The sequence below is a fragment of the Hemiscyllium ocellatum genome, chromosome 37 (assembly GCF_020745735.1).
Source record: "Hemiscyllium ocellatum isolate sHemOce1 chromosome 37, sHemOce1.pat.X.cur, whole genome shotgun sequence".
Lineage (NCBI taxonomy): Eukaryota > Metazoa > Chordata > Chondrichthyes > Orectolobiformes > Hemiscylliidae > Hemiscyllium > Hemiscyllium ocellatum.
Window position 1 is genome coordinate 38,809,980 of NC_083437.1, and position 17,829 is coordinate 38,827,808.

General features: G+C 45.0%; 1 protein-coding gene across 1 annotated transcript in view; it reads right to left on the reverse strand.

Annotated features, from left to right (window-relative positions):
* Nucleotides 1–4,863, reverse strand: part of slc2a1a (solute carrier family 2 member 1a) — a 46,137-nt gene extending 41,274 nt beyond the window's left edge. Inside the window, exons 1-2 of the mRNA XM_060852138.1 lie at nt 4,819–4,863; nt 1,201–1,299 (exon numbers count right to left, since the gene is read on the reverse strand). Coding sequence (XP_060708121.1) covers nt 1,201–1,299; nt 4,819–4,863 — 144 coding nt within the window. The remainder of the gene's footprint in view (nt 1–1,200; nt 1,300–4,818) is intronic.
* Between the last annotated feature and the right edge of the window lie 12,966 nt (nt 4,864–17,829).

Consider the following 17,829-nt stretch of genomic DNA (forward strand, 5'->3'; position numbering starts at 1 on the left):
ATACTGTAGACTGTCTAGGTCTCCATTACTGGGGAAGTATATAAATTTGTCAAAATTAGAGTGGTGCTGGAAAAGCACAGCAGGTCAGGCAGCATCCAAGGAGCAGGAAAATCGACATTTCGGGCAAAAGCCTTTCATCAGAAATGTGTCAAAAGCAGCTCAAAGAATGTTTACTAGATTGTTGTCTGGATTGAACAGGTTGTTTTATGAGGAAAGGTTATACAATCAACAAACTCAATCGGTGAGATTTCTGGTTGTCCGGAGCAGGGGAGGCTCCTGGTTTTTGGTGACTCAGGGGCAGCAGTGGAGGAGCAGTTCCTGGCTGCGGGGTGAGTGTGGACCCAGCATCAGCGGCCCATCAGCGAGGTGGCTCCCATGATGAAGCCACGGCACCTGTAGAGTGACAGCCAAATTTCTCAGACACTCTTTCCACTGGAGCTCAGAAAAGAGAGGGGTGACGTGAAGTATATACCATCCTGAAAGGTGGTGACAAGACAAAGGTGGATAATTTATGCTTCCCCCTGCAGGTGAGTCCAGAACAATTAAAGAATAAATGATGATTGATTGGCACTCGTACTCAATATTGAACAGCACAGTAAGATACAGCGAAAAGCTTCAACTGTCGTCACAATCCAGCCCCACTTGAATAATTTAAGAATAAAGGGATGAAGCTGAAAGAGACCATCTTCATTGCACCATCTCCACCATGAGCCCTGAACCTGCTGACCGACAACACTGACATTGATGCACCAAGGTCAGAGCCATCACTCTACAGGAGCGTGGCTTTATCACAGGAGTTACCTCAGTGATGGGCCGCTGATGCTCGATCAACACTCACCCCGAGGCCAGAAACTGCCCCTCCAGCAGATTTGGTGATTGCCCCCGAATCACCAAAAACCAGGCTGACCAGAAACCTCACCAGTGATTCTATAATGTTTTTACATTGAGAGGAGGGTGGAAGTGAGAAAAAGGGAAAAACATTAACCCATGATGGTACTGGGACAGAGAGGCACTCAGGAAATAAATGTGGAGTCCAAAAAGGATAAGCAATATACAGGGAAAGACTGAACACACTGGTGCAGTGGCCAGGAAACCAGCACAGGCTGAACATTTTTCTCAACTTACATTGCTCGCTGAAGACCACTGAACAATCCTTGGAAGGAGTAAAGCATGAGGGTTACAAATGTACTAATTACTTACCGTAGCTGGAGAATTGATAACTGCAACGTTATAACCATACTGGAAGGAAGATCCAAATGTCGACACGAGAATAGCAAAGGCCAGGACTCTGGTCAGTCGCTGGGGAAAAGCAACATCGTCACATCACGTGATCAAATTAAATGGCAAAACTAACACAGGATATTTAAAAATTAACAAATAGAAAAGTTAAAATAGACTGGTTGTAGCTTTTGTGAAAAGAGCAATTTTTTTTATCATTCATCACTGGCTATGCCAGAAATTTATTATTCATGTTTGGGTGAGCTGCCTTCCTGAACCACTGCAGGCGTTGAGGTGTATGTCTGCTCACATTGGCTGTTAGGGAGGGAGTTCCGGGATTCTAATCATGTGACACTGAAGTACGACAATATACCTCCAAGTGAGTGTCTTGGAGAGGATCTTGTAGGTACTGTGTTTCCCTGTGTCTGATGCCTTTGTCCTTCTACATGGTAAAGGTAACATCACTACCATAGAGCTGCTGTCTTATTCCAGAGAGAAGCAGTGGGGTGAGTTTAACCTGAGAGTCATCACACCTCAAACAAAGGGCATGTCGTGGGTTTGGAAGATGTTAAAGGTCCTCTGGTAAGTTCCTACAATGCATATTGTAGCTGGTACACACATCAAATGAACTTAGTGGTTTGACTCTAGATCAACTTTATGGTCCAATGTATTACAAACATATGTATTTACAAGCATGTGATAGCTGTAATATCACTGGCCCAGTAACTCAGAGGGTTGTGCTCATCTTCCAGGATGTGGGATTACATTTTACTAAACGGAATTCAAAATCACTTAACAAAGCGAGAACACAAAAGCCAGCCTCAGTACTGATGACCATGAAACTACAATTTGCCCTCAATCCTACCTGGTTCACTAACTCCTTTAGGGAAGGAAATGGCTATCCTTCCCTGGTGTGGTTTACAGATGACTCCTTTAATATGGTTAACTCTAACCTTCCTCTGAAATAGCCTGAGGGAGCTGCTCAGTTCAAGGTCAATGAGGGATGCACACAAAATGATGTCTACATCTCCCACTGCTGACCAGGAGCAGGAGCAGGATTCTCACCGCAAATTCCAGGATCCCATTGTCAGTCTCCAATGGGATCAGAATTCCACCCTGTTTGGGAAGTGCAGTGATCACAGGGCAGAATCCCTCAATGTTCAATGGCCTAGCAGAAGAACAGAACTTGCTGCTTCGAGCTGACTCAGGGAATCAGGTCCTTCAGATGGAGTCTCTTGATCTAATATGAGAAATAGCAGGATCCACCTTGGATAGTTGCCCACCTCCTCAGCATTGCCACCCAGCTCTACCACCCAGCAGCTACTCCAGTTTCTCTGGGATCTCAAAATCAACTGGAAAACCCTGAGCAGCCTCTGACGTGACCTTATAATGATCTCCTTAATGAGGCTGATTCGCTAGTTCCCACTGGTGGACAGGTAAGCCCACTCCCCCACCTTCATTCTGGATATATATTCTGGGGGCATTCAGGTCTGTGGAACACTCCAGCCACTGCAGCTGCTCCCAGTACAAGGTTATCTCATATGTGTATCTTGGGACATTTTGGCCTAAATGGTTTAAGATGAAGCTAAGGCTCAATGGTTAGCACTGCTGCCTCACAGCACCAGGGACCTGGGTTCAATTCCACCCTCGGTGACTGTCTGTGTGGAGTTTGCACATTTTCCCCATGTCTGGTTTCCTCCCACCGACCACAGATGTGCAGATTAGGTTGATTGGCCACGGGAAATTGCCCGTAGTGTCCAGGGATGTGCTGGCTGGGTCGATTAGCCATGGGAAATATAGGGTGGTGGGGGAGGGTGAGTCTAGGTGGAATGCTCTTCAGAGGGTTGAAGGGGACTTGATGGGCTGAATGGCTTGCTTCCACACTTAGGGATTTGATGATTTAAGGGACTTCCCATTTTGTTTTTGAAAGGTACAAAATACTCTTGCACTTGAGCTTTCTAGTAAACTGTTGGATTTATAACTATTTCAAGTTCTGTCATCAGCCTGAAACACTTTAACAATTTTCAGTCGGGGCTTTGGAGCCCAATGCCAGCCACATTCTGGATTTCTTCTCTGTGTCATATCTGTGCTCCTCATGTGCCTCATCTTCCCTGCAGACATCCAATTGGGTTACAAATGAGTTTCGTATCAGAGTAATGTTACTGAGATCTGTGAGGAGGCAGGCCTGTAGAATACAACCCTCCAAGGCAGACAGCAGCCATGATGGGTGTTGTTACTATCTTGTGGAAGAAAGGAGACAGTTCATCAGAGGGCTGCAGCCTCATGGTTGACCGAAGTGGACAAATCATTGACTAAAGGCCAATAATATCTGATCAGAAACAGAAACACTCATTGTCAAAATCCTTTCCTCAGGGAAACATTATTTTATGGTTAAAATAAAAATAGAAAGTGCTCAAAATACTCAACAGATCTGGCGGCATTTATGGAGATGAATGGTTATCATTTCAGCTCTTCTTCAGAAGGGAAGGGAAGTAGAAAGGGGACAGTTGGATGAAGTACAAAAGAAAGAGTCTGGTTTAGGGTAGAGGGTGGGGGCAGATAAATGCCAAAAGATGTCATGGGCCAGAAAGCAAAGGGAGTGATAAAGGATGCAGTAAAGAAGGAAAGCTTCAGTCCAGAGTAAGGGATATCTGAACGAAAAAAACATGAAATGAGGATACAGCCAGCATTAGGCAAAAGAAAATCAAAATGGAGGCCAGAGTTCATGATTTGAAATTGTTCAATATTTCTTGTTAGTTAAAGGTAATCAAGGAATATGAAGCAAATATAAATTTGATAAATGGAGTTGAGCTACTGATCAGCTTTAACCAACCTGCTCAGAAACATTATTACACACTTGTGGAGCAAGTGGGACTTGAACCCTGGTCTCCTAGCTCAAAGATAGGGGCACTATTATTGTGCCACAAGGACTCCTCTGTTCCCTTGGCTTCTAACAAAACCGTTCAGAAATGTTGATACACACCTGTGGAGCAGGTGGGACTGGAACCCAGGCTTCCTGGATCAGAGGTAGGGACAGTACCAGTGCATCACAAGAGCTCTAGAAGCTGCTGAATGCAATATTAAGTGTGGAATTTCTTCCAAGTGGGTGGGAAAGGTGTGCAGTAATGTGCACCAGACGGTGTGGGCTGTGACGATCAGCAGTTTGAAAATTGCACTCAAAATTGGCATTCCCTGGCCAGGGAGAATGATGGTTTATATTTAGAGGTGAGTGGGTTCCAACCTATTCCCCCCCAGCCCAGTTTCCCATCCCTCTCGCGTTCTGGAAATGACAGAGCACTGACACAACATTGGCAGCAATATTTCCAAAACACACCCAGGGACCACCTCAGCCCCTATGAGTGACTGAAAAATCACATCCACTAACTCAATTGCCTGATCTGCTGAGTATTTTTTTCAAGAGTCCCTTTAACACTTTCAGTCTGCCGTACAATTTTGCTGTTGTGGGTGCTGTTCTGTGATACTGATAAGAAAACCTGACAGATAAAGTTCAGAGAAAATGTCAGTGCATATCAGAAGAGCAGTTCATTGTACTCACAATAGACAACACACAGAAAATTATCAAGTAAAATGAGAACTCACCCCTTTCCTTTTAGTAGATTGTTGCAAAACCTCTGATCCTTCCATGATTTCTTGATTCAGTTCGTAGTTTGGAAATCCCAATCTTGAATGTCTTTAATGTTGATACCTTGGACTTTGGACACATTATCAGGAAGACAATGTTATTACCTGTTGAATTTTATAATGGCTTCTAATCATGAGGTGGTCACTGCAACTAATCCAATTATGGCATATTTAAAAACAAACGTTATATACAGAGATTAAAAACTACCTTCTTGCTGATCAAAATATTGTGCATTATATTAATGCTTACACTTTACATTAAGACAAACGTGTTTTCTAAACTTTGAAAGTCAAAATGCTACACCACTAGTTACACAAATGATGATGCAAGAATCTGGTACAAAAAAAAATCCATGTTGCTTTTTGAAACCTTATTAACTCATCATAGTCACTGTTGTGGTTCGAGGCAATTTTGACTCAGTGAGGAAATGCCATAAATGACTGCTTAATCTGTCACTGGGGTTTGAAAACAGCCCACAACACCAGGGGATCTCCTTACCTTTCTCTAAATGATGCCGAGGGATCTTTGATTTTCACTTGGACAGGCAGACAGGACCTTGCTTCTAATGCCTGATCTGGAAAATGGCACCTGCAGCAATGCAGCACTCCACCATCACTGCACTAAATTAATGCCAGATTAGATATTGAATGCACGTCCTACAATGTGATTGGAACACATGGATTTCCAGTCAAAAACACCTTAAATTGACACCGAAAAAGCATTTTAATTGCTATAAAAAAAGAGATAATTTGCATGCCATTGACACAGTTACAGAATATACCTTGCCCTCCTTTCACTGGGTTTGAATCACGGTTTCTTTTTATTCATCCACAGGATGAGGATGACACTGGCTGGGCCTGCATTTATTGCCCAACCGTAATTGCCCAGAGGGCAATTAAGAGCCAGCCATATAGGTGTGGGTGTGAAGCTACATGTAGGCCAGACCAGGTATGAATGGCTGTTTCTGTTCCTGTTACTGAATCAGATGGGTTTTCCTGACAATTGGCAATGGTTTCATAATCATCACTAGATTTTTATTGAATTCTGATTCCATCACCTGCTGTGGTGGGATTTGAACCCAGGTCCTCAGAATACTACCTGGATCGCAGGATTAATCTGTAAAAAGAAATCAAAGTTAACGTTCCGGGTCCAGTTCTGAGGAAGGGTCACTGGACCCGAAACATTAACTCTGATTTCTCTTCACAGATGCTGCCTGACCTGCTGAGCTTTTCCAGCAACCTCTGTTCTTGTTTCTGATTTACAGCTTCCACAGTTCTTTCAGTTTTCATAGAATATGAGTTCCCTAACTGGGGCTGTTAATCCAGTCCAATCAAGGAGCCCCACGTAGCACAAAAGGATGAATATCAATGATACTGAGCTCTGGAATACCTGACTCAGTGAGAGGCAGTGCTATTGTCAAAGGCTATGCATTTGTGAATAAAGAGTGATTGGTGATAGGATGTGGCCTCTTTAAAATACCTAATAATCTAATATGAACTGTTTACTGACTGTGTTACTCATCTACCATTACACAAATGTTTGCATGGAATAATCTCAAACTTTAACTTTTGAAAGAGCTTGCTGGACCAATGCACGAGTCGATATTGACTTAATTTAGTTCTGAATGTTTGAGTTAAACATCACATTTGATCATTAGTCTCTCCTGACCTGGTTTCTCTTTTATTGTTTTTGATGACACTCTAGAAGGCCTGAGAGTTCCCTGGTGGGATTTGAAAGGGATCTTAATCTTGAACTCTGCATTAGTGCAAATATTCATCAGGTAAAATATACAATCATCACTTTGTTTTAAAAAGTCTCGTTTGTATCCCAGAAACATTCTTCAGTGGGGCATCCTGGAATGTCAGTGCCGAAGGAACCTATTTCGACTCCCGATGTTATTCTCTCATGGTGTGCAATTAGGGGCATGATTTGTGTCTTTTTCCAAATCAGGGTTACAGGACAGGTCCTAAAATACATACTGCACCCTGGAAATCCCTCAGAACTGCTCTACCCCTGGAGATGCAGTGGAAAACACGCTCTACTCTTGCACCAGGCTAGACCCTTCCTGGGTTCCAGGTTAGAACATCCAAGGGCATCCAAGGACACCAACGCACAATATTCCTCTTTCTTTCAGGTTAATGCAAGTGCTCATACCAAGCAACGAAATCTATTAAACAGAGAATCGTCCACTCCCACACCCTCAACAAGAAGCAGAACTCACAGAAAACGTGCGTTGCGAAAGATGCTTTTTTCTTCCATTTACTTAAAGTTAATGGACATTGATCTGTGGGCTGTACACTGGTGATGTCCCACCACCCATTCCATGTCAGCTCTGCTGGATTTCTTTCGGATGGTGTTATTGATTTTGCTATAAGTAGCCCCTCTTGTCAAGGAATAAGAGTTTTAGTTTCACCTTGACATAACAGCCCTGGTGCTCTCAGTAGAAGTATGGCTATAATTTTAATTGTGAAACTAAAACAAACAGAAAGGTTATTCCAAACCTCGTCACATCGCATCTGTCACTGCTGTAGAAGCAGCAGCATTTTTTGCAAATGGTCTGTATCTTGGAGAGAAACATGGAACGATATTGTTTTCTCATCGAGGCATTTTATTCTTGACATTAGGAATCATAGTGGGAGACTGGATACATGACAGACCATAGAATGGGAATGCTCTTGAATTTACCTCAGTTTGAATGATGAAAATCAGCAAGTATAACATTTGATTAATGATCCAGCATGGTATTGATCCAGCAAAGTTCCAGGCAGTGTTTGGTCAATACTGAGTTAGTGGTAATGTGCTACATTTAGCTGTTTCATCAATGACCTTCAATTCACCAAAAGGTCAGAAATGGGGATGTTCACCAATGATTGCACAATGCTCAGCTCCATGTGTGACTGCTCAGATACTAAAGACCTCTGTGTCTATTTGCAGCAAGACCTGGTTTGAGCTAATGAATAGCAAGTAGCATTTGTGCCACACAAATTTGTTTATGGAAAGTGGGTCACATGACCAGGCTAATCTTTATTGGCCGTCCTTAATTACCCTGGAGAAGCTGATGTAAGGTGCTGCGTTGAGCGGTTGCAGTCCTTGGGGTATAGGAAGAACCACAGTATTGTTAGAATGAGCTATTTTGTGCCTGACAATGGCCATATTCAACATGAGAGCATCGGACCAAATCCACTTGACATTCAATAGCATTACCATAATTGAATCTCCCACTATTAACATTCTGGGGGTTATCATTGACTAGAAGCTGAATTGGACCAGCCATATAAATATTCTTGCTAACAAGTCCAAGGCTGGTCCAAGTCCCCTCCTGATTCCCCAAAGCCTATCCATCACTACAAGGCACAGGTCAGATACACAGTGGAATACTCTCCACCTGTCTGTATGGTTGGGTGCAGCTCCAACAACACTCAGGAAGCTGGACATCAGCAAGAACAAAGCAGCTCAGTTGATTGGCCCTCCTTCCTCCACATTCAATGTTCATTCTCTCCACCAATGACACACTGGTTCAGCAATCTGTACCATCTACATTAGGCAGTGCAGAAGATCGCCAATGCTCCTTCCACAGCACCTTCCGAACTTTACCACCATGAAGGATAAAGGGGCAGCACTTACATGGGAACACCACCAAATGCATGTTCTTCTCCCAACCACTCACCATCCTGACATGGAAACATATTGCCATTCCTTCATTGTCACTGGATCAAAATCCTGGAATTCCCGAAATTCCTAACAGCACTGTGGATGTCTCTGAACCCCAATGACTGTAGTAATTCAAGAAGATGGTTCACCACCAACTTTTCCAGGGAACTTAGGAACAGGCAATAAGTTGTAGCCTAGTCAGTGACTTTCATATTGGATGAAATAATAAAAATAAAATAGGCCTAAGTACCTTTAAACAATGGAGAAAAAGAGTGCTAATTTCCTTTGAGATCACTACCCAAACATCCCTATTAGCAAAGCTAATGTGTGGAGGCGAGTATTTTTTAATCAACCAGTGTTTTGACATACCACTGAAGCAAGTAGGATTTGTACTCAGGCTTTCTGGATCAGAGTAAGGGACACTACCACTATGCCACAAGAGCCAGAGTGTGAATGAAGATCTGATACGTGTTGACTGGATCCAGCTGTTTTGTCACTTGTGTATGAGCCCAATGTTGGCTGAATGCCCACATGTCCCTCCCAGCCAACTGACACTATTGCTGAATCCCCACAGCTCTTCCATCAAAGTGATGGTGACTGAGCATCACTGAAAATGCTCACACCTAATCTCCAAGCCCAGGCATTGGGTTGTTTGGATAGAAACCAAAGGGTTGTTGGGAGCTATTACTCTGAATCTCAGTCAGGAGCCTCTTTGCTGTCTCTGTAAAAGACCGGGTAATAACATGCTTAATGTGCCCCAATATACGCAGCCAAAAAGAAACACGTAAACACTGAAAATGACCTCATTTGAGTTAAGAAATTCTGCTTCCTATATTTAAAAATGTTCTTTGCACAGTTTTCTATTTGTGGCCTTTGGATTGAAAGAGACGAGACGTGAGGGAGAATTAGAAAAACAGGAAGTGGGTTTGGAAATGGTCTAGCAAGCAAACTATGTTGGTCCTGTGAGAACCTAAATGAGAATTTTGAGAAGCTTCCTCTTGTTAGAATTGTAGTTCCTTCCCTAAGCCTTTCCATTCACCTCCCCCTTTCTACCCCTTCAATATGAGTCATTTTGATCCAAATTCTTGTGCCCATCCTCCCATCTATCCTCCTGTTAAATGCTGTTCAATTAATGATCCTGTAGATTCATCTTAAAGCCTTCGACTATGTCAAAGATGCTATGTAAATGGAAGTTATTGTTACTGTGAGGTTTTTGCAATGGACTGATGTTATAACATTCCCCAGAGCATCCAACTACTGCATGAATTACTGACTGACTGAAAACTGTGGGCCATCCTTTAGGTGAATGTTGCAGCAGTGCCAATGTAGATTAGGGGTGGCATGGTGGCCTAATGGTTAGCACTGCTGCCTCACAGCAGTAGGGTTCCAGGTTCGATTCCAACCTCGGGCAACTGTCTGTGTAGAGTTTGCGTGTTTTTCCCCGTGTCTGTGTGGGTTTCCTCCGGGTGCTCCGGTTTCCTCCCACAGTCCAAAGATGTGCAGGTTAGGGTGAATGGGCCATGCCAAATTGCCCACAGTGTTAGGTGCATTAGCCAGAGGGAAATGGGTCTGGGTGGGTTACTCTTTGGAGGGTCGGTGTGAACTGGTTGGGCCGAATGGCCTGTTTCCGCACTGTAGGAAATCAAATTTAATCTGGATCCATTCCTTCAATTCTGTTGTACTTTCGATGCAATCAATCAGGCCAAATGTAGACACTACTTGAAGGGTTAAGGGACACTCAGACAAAGTGATCATAGTACAGTGATAATCAGATTAATGCTAAGCTGCTTGATACTGGTTAAAACAAAAATGCTTGCATTGCAATCTTGTTATAATCTCCTGATTACATTATCTTTGGTCAATAATTTACTCCTGTGGATCTATAGCTGAGAGAATTATAGCTTTATTTATATTATCAATTCTTCACTAAGCAGCTAAATAACCTAATAGTCCTCTTACTCGTTCCAAAACAATACACAGTTAAAAATCACATCTGATGAGGGGTTCATGCCCGAAACATCGATTGTCCTGCTCCTCAGATGCTGCCTGACCTGCTGTGCTTTTCCAGTACCACACTCTCAACTCTGATCTCCAGCATCTGCAGTCCTCACTTTCTCCTAAAGATCACACAACATCAGGTTATAGTCCAACAGACTTATTTGGAAGCACTAGCTTTCGGAGCGCTGCTCCTTCATCAGGTAGTTAGGATGAAAGCCAGTGCTGCCAAATAAACCCGTTGGACTATAACCTGGTGTTGTGTGATTTTTAACCTTGTCCACCCCAATCCAACACTAGCTCCTCCACATCATGGCTAAACAATACAAGTTATGTACTTGAGCTAAGAAAATTAAGGGTGGCCCAGCATGATGATGGAACCACAAGATGTATCATCAGTGAGATCGCAACAAGAGGTAAACCCTTCGAAGATATAAAGGGAATTAAAATTTTTTGCACCGAGGTTTGTATGCATGTGTGTGTGCGTGTATGTGAATGTATGTCTGTCTGTGTATGTGTATGTGCGTGTTGGGGGGTGGGGAAAAGAATGTTTGAGGGTGGGTTTCTCTGCAACTTGAAGTGATGCTCATAAATGTTTGAAATTATTCATGGGTGGCACAGTACATAGCACTACTGCCTCACAGCACCAGGGACCTAGGTTTGATTCCACCCTCAGATGACTGTCTGTGTGGAGTTTGTGCAATCTCCCCATGTTTGTGTGGATTTCCTCTCTGGGTGTTCCAATTTCCTCCCACAGTCCAAAGGTGTGTAGGTCAGGTGGATTGGCCATGCTAAATTGCAAATAGCATCCGGTGATGTGCAGGCTATGTGGATCAGCCTTGGGAAATACTGGGCTATGGGATGAGTCTCTGTGGGATGCTGTTCAAGGGTCAGCGTGGACTCAATAGGCTGAAAAGCCTGCCTTCATGATTTAGGGATTCTTTGCATTATCAGGAAAAGTTTACATAATCATGAGGGGCATGAATAGGGTAAATAGACAAGGTCTTTTCCCTGGGGTGGTGGAATCCAAACTAGAGATCATAGGTTTAGGGTGAGAGGGGAAAGATTTAAAAGAGACTGAAGGGGCAACACTTTCATGCAGAAGGTGGTGCGTGTACGGAATGAGCTGCCAGAGGAAGTTGTGGAGGCTGGTACAAATACAGTATTTAGAAAGCATCTGGATGGGTATATGAATAGGAAGGATTTAGAGGGATATAGTGCAAGTGCTTGTAAATGGAACTAGATTAATTTAGGATCTGTGTTGATGAGTTGGACCAGGGAGTCTGTTTCCATGCTGTACATCTCCATGACTGTAAATTTGTGCTAAATTGTAACAAGCTCTAGGATGGTCTGTTTTTGGTGCAACTTACTGAGTGATTCAGTGAGAGTCGCAGAACAACTTGTAAAACTTACATCCTTAAAATTAAAATCTCCTCTGACAGGGAGAAGGGTGATAAAATAATCAGATGATCCATGTTCATTGGTCTGAAGGATGAATGCATCAGGGTGGGGTGGCGGATAATAGTCAGTGTTGGTTTTCGTTATATCTCTGCCTTTATATAACTGCAATGTGTGGGATGCTGATGGGAGCTACATCAACAGTTTATGAAAGCAGTAGTTGCTTGTGTATGTGCTTTAAGTTTGACCAGCCTGCTTGGGCAGCTTCTTTGAGGCATCCTCACATGTTCTCCCACCTCTGACCATACTAACACCCCGTGAAAGGGAAGACTGCAGGTGCTGGAGATTAGAGTCAAGAGTGTGGTGCTGGAAAAGCACAGCAGGTCAGGCAGCATCCGAAGAGCAGGAGAATCGACGTTTCGGGCAAAAGCCCTTCAAGAGCAATCATGAGCCCTGAATCAAAAGTCCTGATGAAGGGCTTTTGCCTGAAATGTCGACTCGCCTGTTCCTCGGAGGCTGCCTGACCTGCTGTGCTTTTCCAGCACCACACTCTCGTACCAATACCCACTCCCCCACTACCCCGGCCTCCTCTGCCATTGGGTGGTTCCCCATGCCCTTTCTCACAGTGCAGTCATCCTCGTCCTGTCAGCTGGATGGTTGGTGCAAATTTGCAGGTTGTGTTTTTGATTCAAAATCTTAAATCAATATCAGTTGCAAACAACTGTGGCCCCGCACTGTTTGAGTAGACAGACCCATTCTGTCGGAATTACTTCCTGGCCCTGAATCACTCTACGGGTGCAGATTAGTCAATGTTTTGTGAAACAGGAGCAATAAATGGGGATTTGGACTCTTCTCAACAGGATAGCAGCTGATTCCTGATTTCCAGCACATGGCAGAAATGCAGTCATCTATAAATATTTTATTGACATCATTATTTTGCTGCATAAGAGAGCAGCATCATTTATTCATGCACACACAACTTTAGTTCCTGGCCCTCCCTGAGACACATTTTCTCATCACTAGTCTTTCATTCAGATAGAAGTGTCTGCATTTTTCCTTTATTGTGGAGCAAAGAGTTCAATTTTGCACCGTGCAATCTAATTGTTTTGATGTCTTTTCCATAAATTGGATGTTCCCTCCTGAGCTGGCACCGGATGGCTTTTTGCAATGTATTCAAAAGCAAAATACATGTCAGGATCAGTGATTTAGAGAGAATAAATCACTGAACATTGTAAGCCACTTTCACCACCTATTATTTTCATGACGGCAACAATTGTCAGTATTACTGCACTTTGACTAAGAATAAGAGACTGGTTTGTGAGCCACTCTAGAGTTTGTAAAGACACATCACAAGCCACATAGAGAGATAAGAGAGTTTCAGTTCGATTGTTCAGTGGTTATGCTGCTAGTAATCCAAATCAAGCTAGGAGTTCAAATCCCAGCAAGGCAATTTAAAAATCTGAATTCACTTGGCAGCAGCTGCAAAAATAGACAAACCGCTGAAACTGTTCACCTTCTGCTCATCAGGACAGGATTTCAAGAATACCAAATCTCAAATGGAATACAATTTATACTGCATAGAAAGAGGGGTTGGTCAATGGAGTCTGATTGATAAAGGTTTTGTCATGGAGAGTGTGATCAGAAATAGTTAACAGTCATGTTTTTGTATAACTTTTGCCTTCTTTTGGAAATCGGAATTCAGTTTCTAAAAAGAGGTTGGCTCCAGGTAAGGTAACTGTGAAGCTGTCAAATTGTGCTGCTAATCCCAGTTGGTTCATTACGGTCTTCGTGTAAGGAATACTGTCTTTACTCTGTCGAGCTGTGTCTCGAGGGATTCATTCTTAACTGTCCTCTGACATGGCCTAGGGTGTATCAAACCAGCTCCTGTAGTTCGAAGGCAAAGAGTTACCAATACTTCTGAGGGCAAGTGTGGATGGGTAATAACTGTAGGCCTTAACCGTGATGCCCACTTCCTGAAAATGAACAAGATAGAAACTGAAGATGCTGGGTGCCCAAATTGTCAATGTTTTCAACGCGAGTGCTCCAAAAACCAAAACACTTGTTGCACACTAAGAAGGCCTTACAGCTTTTTGTAAATTTGTTTCATGGGATGTGGAAGTGACTGAAGGACAGTATTTGTTGCCAATCCCTATTTTTCCTGAAGAAGGTGAGGTGCCTTCTTGAACCACTGTAGTCCACATGATAACACTTTTATCATGGAGGTAGTTCCAGGATTCTGACCAGGATGGTCAAGTAGTGGTAGCGTCAACACCATTGGGCCTGGGTTCAAGTTCTGGTTATCGGGAAGACAGTAACCACAGCTCCTGGTTGTGGTAGGCCCAGAGCCAGGGACTCCTGGTTAGCAATGAGATGGCAACGGCAGTGGAGCTGAGGGGGGTGCTCGTGGTTGCCGGGCAAGTGTGGGTCCAGTATGGAACCCAGCATCAGCAGCCTCTCGGTGAGGAGGGCCCAGGGATGAAGAGATGATGCCTGGAGAGTGGCGAAGTTGGTGAGTCTGGCACAGGCGGCTATGGGGTAGTGGTGCAGGTGTCCTCAGTCAGCCAGCTCAGGGTACAGGCCTCTTGGTGGAGGTGGCAGAACCAAGATGGATTCTCTTTATCTTTTTATTCTGAAACCATTCAAAATGGCGCCATACTGTGGCAACAATTGAAGCTTTCGCTGTATTTTACCATGTTGTTCATTGTGGAGTACAAGTGACATTAAATCGTCATTCATTCATTGATCTGATCCAGAATTGTGTCACAACATTGTCTAAGCAGAATAATTAAAATACTGGCTGTTCCAAGTCCGAATGGTCTGTGAGTTGGAAGAGAGCTTTCATGTGGCTGTATTTGCGTGGTCTGCTTTGATCTTCTCGTTGATGCCATGTTACGGTTTTAGCAAACGCTATTGAAGGAGCCTTGGCAAATTGCAACAATGTCCTAGGGCAGATAGGATTTGCCTTCAACAAACTTGATCAGTTGCCTTTGTGCTAGTTATAGGGACATATGGATATAATAGTAGACTATTCAGTCTATCAAGCCTGCCCATCATTCAGTATGAGCATTCCTCATTGCACACTTCAATGCCTTTTATTCGCCAACATCCTCATAATCCTGTGTGCCATTGATAATCAGAGATCTACCAATTTCACCCTTTGTTCAAAGACTGAGCTTCCACAGCCCTCTGTGGTGGAGAATCACAAAGATTCACCACCATCGAGACACAACATGCCCAGTTTACCAATATCTTCCTTCATAGAATACTCCCATGCTGCAGTGAACAAGCCTGATGATTCTTCATTGCATGGATAATATCATTCCTGAAATGAGGACACTAAAACTGCACACAGAACATTCTGTGCGGTCTAACTAAGCTCTTAAACAATTGAAGCTTACTTCTGTCCTCAAATCTTCTTGCAATAAAGGCTAGTATTCCATTAACCATCTTCATAGACTCTTATTTCCAGGTGCAGCAAGCTAAGATTGACTGTGAAACTATTCCACTGATGGGTGAGTCCCGAACCAAAGGACAGCAGGCCAGGCAGCATCTCAGGAATAGAGAATTCGACGTTTTGAGCATAAGCCCTTCATCAGGAATAAGAGTGAGAGAGCCAAGCAGGCTAAGATAAAAGGTAGGGAGGAGGGACTAGGGGGAGGGGCGATGGAGGTGGGATAGGTGGAAGGAGGTCAAGGTGAGGGTGATAGGCCGGAGTGGGGTGGGGGCGGAGAGGTCAGGAAGAGGATTGCAGATTAGGAGGGCGGTGCTGAGTTAGAGGAAACCGACTGAGACAAGGTGGGGGGAGGGGAGATGAGGAAACTGGAGAAATGTGAATTCATACCTTGTGGTTGGAGGGTTCCCAGGCGGAAGATGAGGCGCTCCTCCTCCAGCCGTCGTGTAGTTGTGTTCTGCCGGTGGAGGAGTCCAAGGACCTGCATGTCCTCGGTGGAGTGGGAGGGAGAGTTAAAGTGTTGAGCCACGGGGTGATTGGGTTGGTTGGTTCGGGCGGCCCGGAGGTGTTCTCTGAAGCGTTCAGCAAGTAAGCGGCCCGTCTCCCCAATATAGAGGAGGCCACATCGGGTGCAGCGGATGCAATAGATGATGTGTGTGGAGGTACAGGTGAACTTGTGGCGGATATGGAAGGATCCCTTGGGGCCTTGGAGGGAAGTGAGTGTGGAGGTGTGGGCGCAAGTTTTACATTTCCTGCGGTTGCAGGGGAAGGTGCCGGGGGTGGAGGTTGGGTTGGTGGGGGGTGTGGATCTGATGAGGGAGTCACGAAGGGAGTGGTCCTTGCGGAACGCTGATAGGGGAGGGGAGGGAAATATATCCTTGGTGGTGGGGTCCGTTTGGAGGTGGCGGAAATGGCGGCGGATGATACGTTGTATGTGGAGGTTGGTGGGGTGGTAGGTGAGAACCAGTGGGGTTCTGTCTTGGTGGCGGTTGGAGGAGCGGGGCTCAAGGGCGGAGGAGCGGGAAGTGGAGGAGATGCGGTGGAGGGCATCGTCGATCACGTCTGGGGGGAATCTGCGGTCCTTGAAGAAGGAGGCCATCTGGGCTGTGCGATGTTGGAATTGGTCCTCCTGGGAGCAGATGCGGCGGAGACGAAGGAATTGGGAATATGGGATGGCGTTTTTACAGGGGGCAGGGTGGGAGGAGGTGTAGTCCAGGTAGCTGTGGGAGTCAGTCGGTTTATAATAGATGTCTGTGTTGAGTCGGTCGCCCGAGATAGAAATGGAAAGGTCTAGGAAGGGGAGGGAGGAGTCTGAGACAGTCCAGGTGAATTTCAGGTCAGGATGGAAGGTGTTAGTAAAGTTGATGAACTGCTCCCACGAGGAGGCCCCAAGGGATCCTTCCATATCCGCCACAAGTTCACCTGTACCTCCACACACATCATCTATTGCATCCGCTGCACCCGATGTGGCCTCCTCTATATTGGGGAGACGGGCCGCTTACTTGCTGAACGCTTCAGAGAACACCTCCGGGCCGCCCGAACCAACCAACCCAATCACCCCGTGGCTCAACACTTTAACTCTCCCTCCCACTCCACCGAGGACATGCAGGTCCTTGGACTCCTCCACCGGCAGAACACAACTACACGACGGCTGGAGGAGGAGCGCCTCATCTTCCGCCTGGGAACCCTCCAACCACAAGGTATGAATTCACATTTCTCCAGTTTCCTCATCTCCCCTCCCCCCACCTTGTCTCAGTCGGTTTCCTCTAACTCAGCACCGCCCTCCTAATCTGCAATCCTCTTCCTGACCTCTCCGCCCCCACCCCACTCCGGCTTATCACCCTCACCTTGACCTCCTTCCACCTATCCCACCTCCATCGCCCCTCCCCCTAGTCCCTCCTCCCTACCTTTTATCTTAGCCTGCTTGGCTCTCTCTCTCTTATTCCTGATGAAGGGCTTATGCTCGAAACGTCGAATTCTCTATTCCTGAGATGCTGCCTGGCCTGCTGTGCTTTGACCAGCAACACATTTGCAGCTGTGATCTCCAGCATCTGCAGACCTCATTTTTTACCCAAACCAAAGGACACAGTTTAAAAATAAGGGGTAGGCCACTTAGAACAGATTCTGGATCAGTGGTGCTGGAAGAGCACAGCAGTTCAGGCAGCATTCAACGAACAGCGAAATCGACGTTTCGGGCAAAAGCCCTTCATCAGGAATAAAGGCAGTGAGCCTGAAGCGTGGAGAGATAAACTAGAGGAGGGTGGGGTGGGGAGAAAGTAGCATAGAGTACAATGGGTGAGTGGGGGAGGGGATGAAGGTGATAGTTCAGGGAGGAGAGGGTGAAGTGGATAAGTGGATAAGGAGCTAGGTAGGTCGGACAAGTCATGGGGACAGTACTGAGCTGGAAGTTTGAAACTAGGGTGAGGTGGGGGAAGGGGAAATGAGGAAGCTGTCGAAGTCCACATTGATGCCT